Source organism: Cervus elaphus, chromosome 5, assembly GCF_910594005.1.
Source record: "Cervus elaphus chromosome 5, mCerEla1.1, whole genome shotgun sequence".
NCBI lineage: Eukaryota > Metazoa > Chordata > Mammalia > Artiodactyla > Cervidae > Cervus > Cervus elaphus.
In genome coordinates, this window is record NC_057819.1 from 116138059 (window position 1) to 116155278 (window position 17220).

The 17220-nt window shown below is 57.4% G+C and overlaps 1 protein-coding gene across 7 annotated transcripts in view; it reads right to left on the reverse strand.

The window, feature by feature from the left end:
• HDAC5 (histone deacetylase 5) overlaps positions 1 to 17220 on the reverse strand; it is a 36616-nt gene that overhangs the window by 5099 nt on the left and 14297 nt on the right. For 3 of the 7 annotated variants that reach the window (XM_043904777.1, XM_043904774.1, XM_043904776.1), the window contains exons 4-14: positions 6714 to 7199; positions 6489 to 6603; positions 6029 to 6159; positions 5773 to 5919; positions 5563 to 5675; positions 5133 to 5264; positions 4688 to 4910; positions 3181 to 3392; positions 2242 to 2532; positions 1337 to 1502; positions 380 to 513 (exon numbers count right to left, since the gene is read on the reverse strand). In XM_043904777.1, the coding sequence (XP_043760712.1) occupies positions 380 to 513; positions 1337 to 1502; positions 2242 to 2532; positions 3181 to 3392; positions 4688 to 4910; positions 5133 to 5264; positions 5563 to 5675; positions 5773 to 5919; positions 6029 to 6159; positions 6489 to 6603; positions 6714 to 7199 (2150 nt within the window). The remainder of the gene's footprint in view (positions 1 to 379; positions 514 to 1336; positions 1503 to 2241; positions 2533 to 3180; positions 3393 to 4687; positions 4911 to 5132; positions 5265 to 5562; positions 5676 to 5772; positions 5920 to 6028; positions 6160 to 6488; positions 6604 to 6713; positions 7200 to 17220) is intronic. The other 4 variants (XM_043904780.1, XM_043904779.1, XM_043904781.1 and 1 more) reach the window with 3 other exon arrangements.

The following is a 17220-nucleotide window of genomic DNA, read 5'->3' on the forward strand; positions in this document are numbered from 1 at the left end:
TTTTTATTTTTGGCCATGCCGTGCAGCACACAGCACAGTTTCCCAAGCAGGGATGGATCCCGGGTCCCCTGCAGTGGAAGCGCCGAATCCTATCCAGTGGCCCTCCGAGGAAGGCCCAGGATATGCAAAGTGTTTTGAGAAAGTATGCCCTGGTCCTCCAGGGACCCCAGCCCAGGACCCTCCCCCATTCAGCTGGGGACCATGGGGGCACCAGACCACAAAGGATGGAACTGGGACGCACATGGGGGCCTGGCCCTGAAGTCAGGGGTTGAAAAGAGAATGAGGAAGAGACACAGACAGAGGCATCCTCAACAGGAGAAACACGAGGATTTTCACTGGGTTTGAGGTGGAAGCTGGAAGGCGGGGGGGACCCCCTTACCTCACACTTGCTGAGCAGGCCTGTCTCCTGCAGCCGGGACCAGATGCTCTGGATCCGGCCAGCGTGCTCGGGGTGCACGTGTGTGTTCCCACACATGCACTGGTGCTTCAGCATGAACGTGTCGTAGACCACACCTGGGCCGGAGACACACCTTTCAGCCAGCACAGCTTCGGGTCGGGCTGTGCCAGCCTCAGCGGAGCTCACCGAGCTCTCCCTGGCCCACCCTGGTCGCAGCCCCTCCTCGTGGCCACTCCAGATACCCTCCCACATGCCTGCTCCTCTTCTCTTCCTGAAATTCCTTTCCCCCATCACCACCTATCAGCAGTCTCCCTGCTCCTCAAGCCTCCACCAGGCTACATGACACCACCATCCGTTTTAACCTCACAGCACCTCCTACTTCCCTGTCCCCCGTCACAGCCTCTGTGTGCTGCCCCCCACCCCCACACCCCATTGGTGAGTGGGGACCATCCTCAACTAGGGTCATCAAGGGGACCATCCGTGCCCCTACAGAGCCCAGCACTGGGCGGTTTCAAGTGGAAGAGCCTTCTGCAATGGACTGAGGCCTCACTCTTAACCTCAAAGGGAGGGGAAAGAGCTAGAGGAGCACGGCCTCACTGAGACAGCAGGCTCCCTGCACCCATGCCTCCAGGTCAGAGGCAGCGAGGAAGCAAAATCAGTGGTCCCTCGGTGTGGGGCAGGGGGGCCCTGAGAAAGATGCTGCCCCCAGAGTACATGGACGTTCACCCCCACCTGCCCAGTGAAGCAGAGGCTGCCACCACGACCACAGGTGGCTGTGCACACAGGGAGACAGCCAAGGCCTGTTCTCCCTTCCTTCAGGGTGCTCTATTTCATCCCTTCACAACACCCAAGACCGGATGCCATGTCATGCACAGCATGCCACCCCCCACTCCCCACAACACACACAATGGAAAGATGGCTCATGGGGGAAGGACTCACCTGTGGTGAAGAGGTGCTTGGTGGGCTGGTCTGGGGGGCTCTTCATGCCCCCAGGGGCAGCAGGTGAGGACTGGGTGCGGCCCAGGGCCTGGTGGGGCACAGTGGCCAGGCTGAGGGGCGCCTGGTACACCTGCAGCGGCTGCAGCTGCTGGGTGTCTGCAAATGCCTGGGAAGGAGAGAGCAGGAGGGAGCCTGGGTGAGGCTGAGGCTGCAACCAAAGTGAGGACAGGTGCCCTGGGGCCTCCCAGGGGGGCCTGAATCCAGCCCTTCTCTTCCAGATCTCCTCCTTCCTCCAGCTCCTCCCTCCAGGGACAGGAGACACTCCAGTCTTAGCCATCTCCATCTTCATCTCCATCCCCGAGGAGATGGGGAGGGATGAGGGGGACGAGATGAGTCATGCTACCGGAGTAACATTGAGGTAAGCGGCTGGGAGGGACGGGGGCGTGGGAGGGGGTGGGATGAGTCAGGCCCCGAGGGCTCAGCTGTGTCCGCCATGAATGGAGTGTGCGCTCGCTAGGCGCCAGGGCAGACTGTAGTAACAGCGGGGGCGGGTGTGTACACACGCACGCACGCAGAGACCGACGCACAACCGGCCCTACGTAGGCAGAGACACAGATATACACAGACCACGTGCATCCAAGTGTGCGTGCGCACACGCACACACACACACACACACAGAAGCAGACAGGCGGGGGCAGTCACAGTCAGAGGGAGGGGCTGGCAGACAGGGCAGAGAGAGTTCTAAGACTGACACCAGTTCTCTCTCGTCCACAGCCCCTTGTCTCTTTCCTACTCCCCTGGGCACAGCCTGGAAACTGCAGACTGCGGAGAAGGAAGGGCAAGGCAGAAAGAAGAGGCGGGAAGACAGATGGGTGGTGATCAAGGGCCGGGGCGCAGGGGGCCACCTTTTTGTAACCAGCACTGGACTCCTCCAAGTCGGGCCCCTCTTCAGCACCGCTCTCTCGCTCCTCATCCTTGACCTGGATGCAGTCCTCCTCCTCCTCCTCCTCTTCCTCCTCCTCCTCTTCCTCCTCTTCCAGGTCTTCCTGGGTGCTCTCACTCTCCGTGGAGCCTTCTCGGGGTATGGTCAGGGCTCCCTCCCCCAGCAAGGCCTCCTGCTGCTCCGTCAGCTCCTCCTCTGTCTCCTCGGGGTGGGTGGTGGGCTGCCGTGGCAGCTCCCCTGTCTTAGTAAGGATCTGGAAGCAGAGCCAGGAGGCCCGTCAGCTGGGAGGGGGGCGCAGCTATGCAGCCCGAGGCCCCGGAGAGTCTATTCCTGCCCTCCTCTCTCCCTAGCGGCTGCCCAGCCCATACAGAGCTTTGATGTGGGCAGAAAAAGGCAAGGTGGGGACTTCCCTGGTGCTCCAGTGGTTAAGAATCCACCTGCCAATATGGAGGACCACACGTTCAATCCCTGGTCCTGGAACTAAAATCCCACATGTTTCAGAAGCAAACTAAGTCCTCGCACCATAACTATGGAGCCTGCACTCTAGAGTCCATGCCCCACAACAAGAGAAACCACCGCAGTGATAAGCCTGTGCACTGCAACTAGAGAAAGCCTGCAGCCAAAAATAAGTAAATAAAATGTTTTAAAATAAATAAATATCCTCCCCCCCAAAAAATACAATATATTCTCTTAAAAAAAAAAGGCAAGGTGACTCCTCTGATGCAGCAGGGAGTGGCGAGGAGGTCAGAGGCGCCTCCCTCTCCGCCAGCCTGGCACCCTATGTCCTGCCCCTAGCAGAGCCCTGGATGTCGGCTTCTCCCGGCACACCTTGCCCAGGCAGCCCAGCCCCCTTGTGTCCTGCCCCCAGCACAGCCCAGGATGTCGGCTTCTCCCGGCTCACCTTGCCCAGCTGCAGTTGCTGCTGCTTCTGCTTCTCCAGGAACTGCTGGTGCTGTTGCTGCATGACCAGCTGCTGCAGCGCCTGGGGGCTCTGGGGCAGCGGCGAGGACTGGGTGCGGCTCAGGGGCCGGTGCCGCGGAAGCTTGCCCACTGTCCGCATGCTGGTGGCCACGCGCTCACCCGTCACCAGCGGGGACTGCCCGTGGAGCGGCACTGTGAGGTGGGGGAAGAGGAGCAAGCATTACTGTTAGGGCACCAGGCTCCCCACTGCCACCCCAGACTCTCCTCCTTCCGGAACAGCGCCACCTACCACCTGGGGCGGGGCAGGGGGTAGAACCTGGGAGGGGCCTGGAGCACCTCTGCCCCCAGACCTGAGCCCTATTCTTCCTCCTCCCTACACTGTAACAGTCTTTTTTTTTCAGGACACCTTAACAGTCTTGCTGCTCAGAGCCACCACCTCCAGCAAGCCTTCCTGGATTCACTGTTCCCTACCTTTAATTCATTTAGTCAAACTGTTATGGTAGGCCCAGGAACATTTTTACCAATGTATCAGAGTTCCTGGGCTTCTCCGGTGGCTCAGATGGTAAAGAATCTGCCTGCAGTGCAGAGACCCAGGTTCAATCCCTAGGTTAGGAGAAGGGAATGGCAACCCACTCCAGTATTCTTGCCTGGGAGAATGCCATGGACAGAGGAGCCTGGCAGGCTACAGTCCATGGGGCCGCAGAGTCAGAAATGACTGAGTGACTAACACACGCACACTACATACTCCCTTTAATTCACTACGACTACACAGATTTGGGCCCTCCATGTGCATGAACAATGACTAGTTCTCCCCAGCTGTTAGACCTCCCTGATCACGGACATGGATCCCACCCGGCTGAGAAGCCTAGGGGCCAAGATCATGAGACTTTTAAGCAGAACCTCTTCTGATGCCGCCAGATCCTTACGGGCTGTCTGTCTACAGCTGTGCTGTCCAATCCCATAGCTGCCAATCACACATGACCACTGAGCACTTGCAACACGGCCTGTCTAAACTAAGATGTGTTCTAAGTATGAAATACCCACCAGGTTTAAAAGACAGTATGAAAAATGAAATAAAATATTTCACTGCAAACTCTTTACATTCATCATATGTTCCAATAATAGCATCCTAAATAGATTGAGTTAGGTATATGTTATTAATTTCACCAATTTCTTTTTGCATTTTTTAATGTGGCTACTAGAACAAACACTTTAAAGTGCATGTGCCATTTGTATTATATTTCTACAGGATGGCACTGCCCTGGAATAGGAGCTCCATTAGGATGGCAGAAGTCAAGTACAGCGCCTGGCTGGCTGCAGAGACTCAACAGCATCTGTAGAATGCGGAAAAAATCAATGATGCCATTGAGGGCTGTGACACGTCTGGTGAGTATCCCTGGCTACTTCTCCCTGACAAGTGGTCCCTCCAGCTGAGTCCCCAGGATGGGGTCTGGCCACGACCCCTCACACAGCTGCCTGCCACTCACCAGCAATGAGGGTGCTCTGCTGCCGGGCTTGTTCCAGCAGCAGCACATGCTGCAGCAGTGAGGCATGCCCGTGGGGGCTCGAGTCGCCCTCCAGTGCCACGCCCAGCAGGCAGCCAGGGATGGAGGATGTGCTCATGAACTTGCCGGTCAGTGCACCGCCCTGCCGCAGGGACTGGAGGGCCTGCCTCTCGGCCTCCTGCTGCGTCGACAGCTTCGGGGAGGCCTGGGGTTGGATGGGAGATGGCTCTGAGAGAAGGGTTTATACTGCCCTCTAAGGTCTGCCAACACTGAACCAGAATCCCTCACCTACGCCCTGCCCATCCCCACCCCCAACTTTGGGGAGGACCTTCTGATCTCCCGCAGGACCTTGGGAGGACAAAAGCACCAGCTGGGGGCATCCAGGACCAAAGACCTCAACACCAGAGGGGACGTGCCCCATACTCACGGTGAGGTGCGAGTTGGTGACAGTGACCGTGGCCTGCAGCCCTAGGGAGATGTTGGGCAGAGAGGGAGACGTGTAGAGGCTGAACTGGTTGGGGGAGGTGTCCGGAGGGAGGGCCCGGTGCTGGGGGAGCATCTGGGGAGCAGTTGGGAGAGACAGGAGTGAGAGCAGGCAAAGGACAGCCACCTGGGGCCAGGGCCAAGGCTGAGGGCTCCGAATGGCACCCCACTTCCTGCACCAAGCCCCACCTGGGGGAACTGAGAGGTCAGAGCCATGCAGAGGCCCACGGGACACATCCCACTTCGGGGCAACAGGTCCCCCCAGTCTGTTCATGCGGGGCAGAAAGGCCCCTGCTGGGCACTCTCAGCCAGACAGACCGCACTGGACAGGAAGCCGCTCTGGCCCACCCGCCCAGTCCCTGGTGGGCCTGTACCTCGGTGGGGATGTTGGGAACCGAGCCCGTAAAGCCATTCTCCGCGATGGTGCTGTGGGAGCTGTTGGGAGAGCTGGGGCCAGAGCCTGGCGCGCTGTTACACACGGCGGACACTGCGGGAGAGGTGGCTGTCTCACCTGGGCCTGCTCGGAGCAGCCCCCCTCCCCAACTCCCCAGCCCTCAGAGCAGGGACAAGAGACAAGCCCTTACCCCCAGGTCCGGCACCTGTGATCTCAACAGCTCTCTTCTTAAAGGTGCTAATGACAGTCCCGTCCTTGCGACGCAAGAGGGGACTGCTTCTCCGCTCGGCCACCTTCTGCTTTAGCCTCGAACGTACTTTTAAGTTGGGTTCGGAGGCTGGGGAGAAGGCAGCCGGGGCTTAGACACGTCCGCACAAGTGGACACACCTACAGCCTGGTCCTTCCACATTCCCACCTCTGCCTAACCCTGCCCCCCCAAAACTCACCTGTTTTGCGGAGGGGGAAGTCATCGCGGCTGTCGTAGGGCCCAAGCAAAGGCAGTTTATAGGAGGGAGGCGTCCCAGGAGGGCCGCTCTGGGGAGGGGAACTCTGGTCCAAAGAAGCATGGTGGGTTCCCCTGGGGTGGAGGGAAGGAATGGAGACATGTCTAGGGGATCACCCAGACTTTGGAGTGGAGGGAGGGGATGGAGACAGGTCTAGGGTATCACCCAGCCAGCTGGACCCGCAATTGAACAATCTACGTTTATGAAACATCCACTGCCTATGGTGATATGAAATGGATCTTGGGGAGGGCAGCGAGGAGAGAAACCAGGAGTGGGGGTCCCATCTCCTAGGAGAGATTGCAGGGTCCCTACATGACTTCAGCCCAGGAGCCCCATGCCGGCCCGCAGCCAGGCAGCCCTTGAGCCGGGCACCTCTGCAACCTATGCCTGTTAAGGGTCGTACCAGCATTTGGGATGCTGTGGGAGGGAATGGTTGAGGCCGCCTGGTGTGGGCTCCTTTGACTTCGACAGGAGGAATTCCTGGAGCCGTAGCTTCACCTCGGTGCTGGCGATGGCACCTGTGGGACAGGGCACGGCTGACCCGGGAGCTAGGGGCCAGGAGCCCACAGCTGGGGGAGGGGCAGGAATCCCAGCTGCGACCCCCCACCTAGAGGCTCCCCAGCCTCACTCTCTTTGCTCTTCTCCTTGTTTCGAAGGATGAGCAGCTGCTGCTCGAGCCGCTGCTTCTCCAGCTCCTCCTGCCGCTGCTGCTCCCGCTGCCGCTGCTGCTCCAGCTCCTGCTGCCTCTTGGCTGCCAGCATCTCCTGCTGCTGCTGCAGGGGCAGTGGGGAGGCAGGGTGAGCCGCGTCCAGGGCAGGGCTCAGAGGGCTGGGTGCCCTGGCCCCCGTGCTCACCTTGAGGTGCTTCTGCAGCTGGACTTCATGCTGCCGGGTCAGGTGGTCATGCTGCTTCTGGAACTCAGCGAACAGGAGCTGCTTCTGCAGCTGCTGCTGCTGCTTGAGCGCCAGGAGCTCCTGCTGCAGTTGCTGCTCCCGCAGCGCGGGGTCCACGGGGCCTGCCAGAGGCCCCCGCAGCTCCACGGGGCTGGGGCTGCCTCCTCCCCCGCCCCCCATGGAGCTGGGCATGGCTCCTGGCAGCACCGGCTTCACCTCTACTGCGGAGAGAAGAACCAGGAAGGGATCAGCAGGCCATCCGCACTGGGCCCTGGCTTCCATGCCTGGGGCCCAGAAAGCTACTAGGCAGGACTACTAGACCCCAAGAGAATGGGGGATGGGGGTGGGGGGAGTCAAATCCCTCTGCTCTGTGAATACAGCCTTCTGCCTTCATTAAATGAGACTGAAGCCATGAACTTCACTACAAAAATGGCATAAACAAAGCAGGGTACCTGGCAGATCATGAGTATTTAACAGAGACGACCACTAGACATTTTATGTGAATTATTTGGCGTGTGCGTGTGCTAAGTCACTTCAGTCGTGTCCGACTCTTTGCGACCCCTTGGACTGTAAAGACTGCCCATGGGATTCTCCAGGCAAGAATAGTAGAGTGGGTTGCCATGTCCTCCTCCAGGGGACCTTCCTGAATTACTTTCATGATAAGGAAACTGAGATTTTAGAGAGGTTTAAGTAACATGCCCAAAGACAGACAGCCCAGGAGATCAATGAACCAAGATGTGAATCCAAATCCTATGCTTTTAACCACCATCCTTCCTGTGCTTCCTCCCCCACCTCTCAACACCACACCGTCCCTGCCAAGAAGCCTATAGTACAGGAGAAACCAAGGCATCGACGTTGGTTCTAGAACTGATGGGGCTGGCAGCCAGGGGCCTCAGTAAGCCTAGGAGAGGTCTGTGGACATCCCCTTGGACAATGGACAGTCTATCCATTCTCCTGTTCCCTGCCTCACGCTCAGCTAGGGCAGATGGGGTGGGAGGGTGAGGCTATGGGAACAGGGGGTGGGGTGGGAGCAGGAGGCTGCAAGGGAAGGGGGTGCAGGGCAGCACCAAACCAGGGACTGGGGAGGGGCTGGGAGTCAGACTTGCTTCCTTTGCTGGATTATCTCCTTTCAACAGTTTTATTGTAATTACCCTGAAAATGCCGCTATATATAGAGTGAGCCAAACAGCAGCTGTGCCTGGGGGGAGGGGGGAGGAGAGAGGGAGAATGGGCGGGCAGGCGCAGGGAGGAGGTGGGAGGAGGAGACAGGAAAGGAAAGGGAATCAGACAGGAAGAAGGGTAATGGCCCGGGTGCGGGGGGCTGGAGCCTAGGCAGCGATCTCAGAACTCCAGTCCCAGGGAGAACCCGCTGGGAAGAGAAAAGGAGTGGAGGGACCTGCTGGGCCCCCAGACCTTGGGGCCAGGCCCCCACGTGGACAATGGGCCAAGGGGTCCCAGGGACTGGCAACAGACTCCAGTGGACTTATGGGAAAAGATGGGTCTTGACCTCTTGATCCCTGTACACTGGCCTCTGTACACTCAATGTCACCACTCCCCACCACTGCCCTGTGGTTGCCAGGGCAACTGGGCAAACACCACGCCAGCAGGGAGCCCCAAACCCAGCCCACACCCCACAAAGCCTCCTGACGCCTGCAGGAAAGGGAAGGCAGGCTACCCACTGCCTGGGAAGGAGGAAGTGAGAGAGGCAGAGCCAAGCCGTCTTGTTCTTTTCCATTTCTTTCTCCAAAGACAGCCCTCACTTTCCCCACTCCAGTCCAGGGAGGTCCCGGGGAGCTGGGAAGACTTTCCAGTGGCAAGGAGGCCCACACCAACCCAGGCCTGGAGACGGAAAGATCCTACCCCACCCTGATGGCAGCCAGAGTCCCCTGCCCTAGAAAACAGGCCCAGGCCTCTACCACCATCCCGTATCAGGAGTGGAGAGGGAACCGGGAGGGGGGTGAAGGGCTGAGCTAATAAGAAAGGCTCCCACACCCTCTGCGGTCTATGAGCCTGGCTCTCTCCAGGGAGCCTGACTGAATATCATCAAGGCAGGGGCAAGGCCTGCTGAAGGCCAAGGTCATGCTATCCTCATGGCTGAACATGGCCCCCGGGACCCACTGGAGGTGGGAGAGGGAAGGTAGTCTGAGCCCAGGATCTCCCTCGCTCCCACCAGCCCTTCCTCCCCAGCACAGTCAGGCACATTCCTCTGTGGTTTGCCCGCCAGCCACACTGACGACTCTGCGGCCACAAGGCCAGAGCCACATCTGCAGGAGTGGCCAGATGTGGCCAGGAGGGTGGGGTTACACACACACACACACACACACACACACACACACACACGCACGCTCACTCACTTTCCCTCCCAACCCATGTCCTGCCCCAGCACCAGGAGGAAAGACCCTGGGAAATTACAGAGGCCCTTTCTGGAGGTGGACGGCCCTGTCTGGGGTTCAAAAGCAGGGTGGCAGCAAGGAGCCAGCAGCCAGCCTCGGGTGTCCCCAGCCCTGGAAATACCCAGCAGGGCCCCAGGCTGGCTGGAGTTATCTGTTCCTCGGCAAGGCTGGCTTGGCCTGTGGCGCTCTGATCGCTCGGCCAAGAAGTGGACAGGCTTCAACCTGCTGCTCCCGGCAGCTCCAGGGCTGCGGGAGCCGGATGCCAGCCCGCCCGTCCAGGGAAGGGCAAGGGTCCAAGCGCTCCTGGCTCCCAGCAGATAACCCTGCTTGGGCTGGAACTGCCGCCAGCAGCGCTGGCTTCCCCTGCTGGAGCCCTGCAGAGAAGGCACGGGCTCAGCCGAGGGGACTCTCCCACCGGGGCCCCCGCGCGGCCGCCACCGCCACAGCAGCAGTGGAGACGCTGGGTCCTGCAGGTGGTGGGGCGACCAGCGGGCTCCACTGCACAGTCTTGTTCCCACACAAGCAGGAAGCACAGGCGACCGGGGAATATTAATCTGCAGGCCCTGTGGGGCCCAAACAGGATGCGGCACCCCCTGGGTCTGCCAGGTAGTAACTCAGCTCCATCCAAGATAGACGGTGCGGAGATTGGACAGCTGGAGTCAGGGAAAGGGTCGGCGGTGAGGTAGGGGGGACACAGAGCCCCCCAGATGTAGTTTTCTGGGCATAAAACCTAGAGCCTGTCACCTTTCGAGGATCTGCGCCCTCGGCCAGTTTGGCACGAGCAGAGCAGGTGGCAGTGGCAGCCATGAGAACCAGCACCTGGAAGGGGAAATGGGTGATGTCACGATAGGAAGAAGCTCTCGACCGCCTCCTGGTGGACGGAGAAGGACGGGAGGACTTCTGGAAAGAGAAGAAAGGAGATGCAAGGACTACTGGTCCCTAAGAGGGCAGGCTGGGGACCCTGGCTAGCCAAGGCCAGGGAAGGGATCACGTGGGAGGGCACAGTCCCCTATCCCATGCCTCCGCCTGACAGAGTTGCAGGAAGTCGAAAGGAAGCCAGCAACTGGCTCAGGGACCTCCTGCAAAGGGAGACAGAAGGGACCAGGTCTGCCCTGCTCCATACTCCACCCTTTCTGGGTGCTCTGACCTTGCCTCCTGGGAGCCACAGCTGTAGGAACAAGCAGTAACAGCATCCTGTCCCCCAGCTTTCCGCAGGACTACCAACGCTGTCTCCCTGGAGAAGCCCCAGCCCAGGCAGCTAGGTGGGCAGCCGTCAGGGTATGGCCCTGCACACACCAGGCTCCGGCTCAGAGGGAACCACTCTGCCCTGCTCATGGGGACAACTGGGCAGGGCCAGTGACACTTTAGGGGACACTTCCTTCCCATTTCACTGGGCTTCTGGTCTCTCCACAAACCCCATCACCCCATCAGCCCAATGGGGGCTCCCGCAGCAGATTCTTTGGGCGGTACAACCAGGGAAAGCCTGGCTCCTGGCACGTCAGAGGGGTGGGGGGGCAGCAGGGGGGCGGGGGAGATGACGCAGGTGCTGACAGGGTAACCTCTGGGATGACTGCCAGCACAGGCTTAGGCTAAAAAGACAGTGCCCAGGCAAAGGGACACTGCCCCCAGGCAGACAAGGGATTCTAGGACACGAGGGGCGGGCTTCAGCAGCACCTTTGGGAAAAGGGTTCAAGATAAAAAACAGATGGAGCTGCCCAAGGGCAAGGTCAAGCCTGCCTCCTTCTCTGAACAGACCACAGGCTATGCCCCAGCTCCCAGCCTTCTCTTGGAGAAGTCACCAACTCCAGTGTGCTTCTGACCCAAACTCTAGCAGCAGGAAAACGGTACCTTGAGTTCCCCCTGGAGAAAAGTCCTGGGGCACACCGCAGTGCGTGGACCCACTCAGCAGACAAGAAGCATAACACTTGACTCTAAAAAGACCCTGCTCCTGGAAGCCCCCAGCCACAGAAGGCTAGGGAAAGGAGGGGAGCCAGGGCACAAAGAACATGAGTGAAGAGCGCAGTAAACAGTTTGCAATGTCTACACACCCCCAACAATAAGAGGGAAGGGACTTCCCCGATGGTCTGGTGGTTAAGACTTGGTACTTCCGACGCAGGGGGGATGGGTTCGATCCCTGGTTGGAGGACCTAAAATACCACAAGCTGTGTGCCGTGGCCATATAAATAAATTATGGGGGAGAGGGAGAAAAGGAATTCTGTTTCAGCTGGCTCGTAACACGTAACACAGACGAGAAGACCAAGCCTCTGAGGCGGCTCTGTAGGAGATCCCTCCAAGGAAGTAGCAGGGCCTCAAACCCAGGTGTCCTGACTCCCGGCTCAAGCGGGTTCACGAACCCCAATGCCGGGCATCCCAGGCCCTGGAGAACTGGCCCCTTTGGACAGTAACGGGGCTGGCAACCCACCCTGGAAGGTAGGGCCTTCCACCAGCACCCAGGCCCCCAAGAGCTCCCTCAACAGGCCAGGGAGTCAGCAACTTCCTTAAACATCCAGTGACCTCGTTCTGTCCCTCTGGAAAATGGGGAAAGGCTCTCATCCCTTTCCTGGCCTGGAGGGATTTTGGAAGAAGGCAGGGAACAGCATTTCATACTCCTCCCCGTGACGCCGATGACCCCTCCCCACCGAGGACGGTTTCCCATGATCTATTTCTGTGCTCTTACGTGACTAGCAAGGCCAATTTAGGTTCGACAGGTTCTACCACAATGCAGACAGCATTTCCACATGTGCGAGCTGGGGATGACTCTCACCTAGCAATTTTCCCAACTCCTCCTGCAACGTAAGCCAACACACATCACGTAATGGTGAGGAGCGATGGCTCTGGGGTAAGAGACGCCAGGGTTCAAACCGGGCTCTTTCTGGGGCAAGACACTGAGCCCCCTCCCTGCGCTCCAGGCAGGCATCTGTGAAATGGGAGGAAGCACCCACCTCCCAGAGCTGCCGGGGCTCCAGAGAGATAAGACATGCAGTGGACCTTGGCACAGAGCCTGGGAAAATCTCAGGAGGTACTGGTGGAGGCTATTAATGGCTCCTGACATTTTTGGTGTGTCCTGGACCACTTCGGCGGTCTAGCAGAGCCCATGGACCACTTCTCAGAATGTTTCTAAAGCGAATGAAATAAAATACTCGGGATTCCGTGGGGACACGTTCACAGACGGCCTGAATTCTAAGGGAGTCAGGCTCAGACCTCTGCCGGGATGAAGCCTTAGCTCTCTCATGTCAGGCTGTCCCAAGGTCACTCTGTGGTCCTGTCCCAATCAAATCCCTTCTGGTGGGCCCTGCACAACACAAGCTGGCATGGCTGAAAACTGGATCCCAGAGCTGGAGGAGGCACCCCTTGGGAGGAGCCTTCTCCCAACAGCAGCATGTCTCTCCTGCTTCCTTGCCTTGCTACCTCCAAGAAGGACCACACTGTCCTCTGAGGCTCACTCCCAGGAGTAGGGTCCCTCCATCCCTTCAAAGCATTTCTTAACTCAGATGAACACTCAGATGAACACAAGTTTTGGTCCATGCTCTTGGGCAACCAGCTTCCAACAGTGGGAAAGCCTATAAAGGCATCTAACTTTTCTGTCCCTGCTGCAGACAACACTCCTCTCCCCAGTACCATTCTATATTCTCCTGAGGCCAGGACTCAGGGGACCCTAAGCCCCCTCTAGTCAGAAGCAACATGAAACCAAGAGGGGTTGGATGTGGTAGGAGGTGGGAGGGAGGTTCAAAAGGGAGGGAATATATGTATATTTATGGCTGACTCATGTTGACATATGGAAGAAAACAACATTGTAAAGCAATTATCCTCCAATTAAAAATAAATCAATTTTTTAAAAAGCAACATGAAACTGATTTCAAAGACTCTCAGAATGTCGCTGAAGGAAGGGCCAGCAGGATCCACAACTCAACTCCCCCAGTTGACAGAGGAGTAAAGTAAAGCCAGAGACGGAAGAAATTCATCCAAGGTCACCCGGAAAGGAGGAGGCAGGGCTTAATCCTGGGTCTTCTGGTTCTCTCTTGTTGCTGTGGTTTAGTTGCTGAGTCGTGTCTCTTTCGTGACCCCATAGACTATAGCTGCCAGGCTCCTCTGTCCATGCGATTTCCCAGTTAAGAATACTAGAGTGAGTTGCCATTTCCTTCTCCAGGGGATCTTCCTGACCCAGGGATCAAAGCCACTTCTCCTGCATTGGCAGGTGGATTCTTTACCACTGAGCCATCAGGGAAGCCCGGCTCTCTCTTGCCTTCCACCAAAAACCAAGAGAAATCTAGAAAGTTGTCCCTAAATTTAATGAGATGGAGCAGAGAGCTAGACTCTGTATGAGGGTCCAGGGATCTAGACAGGTCACCTGGCTGGCCCCCAGAACACCAGAGCCAGGAGTGCACGGGAAATGGGGACCAAGTGAAAAGAATCCCAGAAACCTTGAGGTAGACTGTGCTTCTCGAGGGCAGCAAAGTCTTAAGCATAAGGGATGCAGAGCCCTAGATGTTATTGTTCAGTCGCTCAGTCGTGGCCGACTCTTTGCAACCCCATGGACTGCAGCATGTTAGGCTTTCTTGTCCTTCACTATCTCCCGGAGTTTGCTCAACCTCAGGTCCATTAAGTCCATGATGCCATCCAACCGTCTCATCTTCTGTCACCCTCTTCTCCTCCTGCCCTCCATCTTTCCCAGCATCAGGGACTTTTCCAATGAGTCGGCTGTTTGCATCAGGTGGCCAAAGTATTAGAGCTTCAGCATCAGTCCTTCCAATGAATATTCAGGGTTGGTTTCCTTTAGGATTGACTAGAGCCCTGACGGAAGGCACAAATCATCTCTCACTAGCGAAGACGGAAGGAGTCACTGGTCTTGGGCTGCTCCTTGGAGGAGAAGTAGATTCACTTCTCTCAGCCCAGCCATTTTCAGGAACCACTTGGGCACTACCCTAGAGGCAATTAAAAGGCACGCTACAGACATTCAGAGTCTGCAGCTGTTGCTGGGACTGCTTGCTCCACACCTGGGGTGGCCAGCGGGGTTCCCGGGGCAGGAGCTCTGCCTGTCCTCCGCAACCACAGCCCAGCCCTGGGCATCCAGCAGGGCGCCCTGTGCCCCTGGCCACTTGCCATAATCCCCAACCCCACTGGCGTTTAGACACCTGCTCCCCAGGGTCTCAAGATGCCCTCTGTCTCCAGATTGCCAGGCTGCTGGGGGCTGGATTTGACTCTGACCAGGGCAAAAGCCTCCATCCCTCTGTTGTAAGCCCTTCTCCCAAGAGTCCCAAAGCTCATCGAGGCCTTCTAGGCAGACAGGCGACACCCACTGGCAGGCTTGCTAGGCCCCACGACCCCTGTCCACAGGACCCCTGTCCAGAAAGCCCTTACGCCAAGCATGGTCTGAGCCTGCCTACTCACATCGGAATCATCTGAGATGTGTTAAAAATGCTGGTTCCTGGGCCGCCCAGTGGCATCTGAAACTTAGGGCTGGGGGGAGTGGTACGGTTTGGAAATCAGCATCTTAACATATCCGCTTGGTAATTCTGTGGCAACTGGAAGTTTGAGAACTACTTTCTCACAGTGTCCCCCGGCTGGCGACACTCATTTCTGCTGCCAAGCTGACAGTTGTTACAGCTGTGTGCGTGGACACAGTTAATTTGATTTCCTGTCTGACAGCTGTGCACCAGGGAAGGGACAGCTGAGGGTCTCAGAAACAAGAGGAGGGGACGAGGTAGGAGGGAATGGGGGCAGGGGAGACTGTCTGAACGGGACAGGGTGTTCAACTTTGCTCCTGAGCCCGTTTCTCTCCCTTGGGTTGAAATCCTTACACGAAAGAAAACAGCTGATCCAGTGGCCCCCAAGATTTAGAGAAGAGTCTCCTCTCAGAAACCTCGGGAGTCCCCAAGGCCAGACTGGCCTCTTTTGTCGAGGAGCACAAACTTTGGGAGCACAGAGACAGGCCCACCACGTCCGGTGGTTCAGCTTGTGACTGTACAAGGGCCCCCAACTGAAGGGCCAAGTTGGGGGCTGAAATCTAGTCCATGCTCCAAGTGCGCTAAGCCATCCACTCTGGTATGAGTATATAGCCACCTGGAAGAAAGGCTGCCTTTTTAAAATTTGCACAGGGAAGCTCTTGTGTAGGTTGGCGGTGGCCCTACACAAAAACCCGAGTCCAAAGCCCAAAGTCACTTACTCTGTGACCTTCAGCAAGTTCCATAACCTCTCAGATGTTTCTCAACTGTAAAACGTAACTATTAATACCTTTCCAAAGGAAACAGGTAAGGAAAGCACCGATACCCATCATTTAGTACATTATAATATTAATTTCCTTCCCACCTAGTTTCGCCCTTTTGATCTTCCCACACCCCGACACCTACACACCCACCTACCTAGCCAAGTTTGGAATGGTATGAAGAATGTGAACAAGAATGTCCAGGGGAGAGGACTATCCAGGGGGTGGTCCAGTGGCTAAGGATCCGAGTTCCCAATGCAGGGGGCCTGGGTTCCATCCCTTGTTAGGGAAAAAGACCCCACATGCTGCAACTAAGAGTTCACATGCTCTAAGACCTGGTACAGTCAAATAGATAAATAAATCTGTTTAAAAAAAAAAGAGTATCTAGGGGAAACCCCAATACCAAACACAAACCCCACAGCACTTCCCAACATCCACAGCATCCCTTCCCAGCATAAGCGGAATTCACACCCTCCCTCACTAGGGAAAGAGAACTCCTCCTCCATGCCTGCTTTTAACATCCTGCACGTTGCCCAAGCAGCAGCTCTGCCCAATCCAGGCCAGAGGGAAATCCAAGGCCCAACAGAAGGGAGGCAGGGGAACCCCCAGCACTGCGTCCCTGGGAATCCCACACCCAGAGTTCAATCTCCTGGGCTTCCTGAGCCGAGACCAAGCCTGGATGAGAAGGGTGCCCGTTGTGGGCTGGGGTGGGGGAGCCAGGCAGAGACCCCATCCCTCAGGGAAGCCCTGACGGCACTAGCAGAAGCTGTGGTCTGTCCCCCTCCTTCAACAGGAACAGTGGAGAGCATCCCGCACCCTTCGTGGGCTCGCCTGCCAAGACTCTGGCTCACCCACAGGGGCAACTTACCATATCCGTCTATTCACCCAGAGGGCCAAGCCCGAGAATAGAGCCGAAGGATCCTGCTGTCAACCAACCCTGGATGCCAGCCCCCTCAAGGAACATTCATTCACCCATGTGCCAGGCACCGTGCTAAGAGTGCACAAGACAGTCCAGAGAGCCAAGGACACCCCTCAAGTAGGGTTCCGAAGATTTGCTGCTGCAGTGGGCGAAGAGCTCAAGGCAGACACCCAGCCTGGAAAGCCCCCTTTCCTCAAACCCTAGGGCTGGGGAGGCCTGGTGACACACACTGCCCACCAAGTGCTCCTGGACACCTGCTTTTTAGCCACAGGCTTTTGCATCCTGTCTGGAGACTGATCAAGAGATGAAGAGAGGGGGTGGGGTGAGGAGGGGGGTGGGGAGGGAGGATGGGATAGTGGGGGGGGACACCAGGCTGCCTGGGCCCTCATGGCCGTGTTTATCCGGGGTGGATTTTTTTTTAACCCAAAGGTTAAAGCGTTTCTATTTGAAACATCTATTTACATTCCAGAGTCCAAAAAAAAAACAAGGCAGCCGAGATCCAGGCCTATATCTGTCCCCAGCCGCGTCACAGACACAGCATCAGAGCTGCACCGGGGGAACATTCTTAGCCCTCTCCCCGAGCCGCTGAGGTGACTCACGCCTCCCTCCTGCCAGCATGGACCACGCCACCGCTCAGAAGGCTAGGCAGTGTGTGTGTGTGTCGGTTTCGGGGGGTGGGGGGGCCCACAGGGATCTAGAGAGCCGGACTGGCTGCAGGGGCCGGGGGAG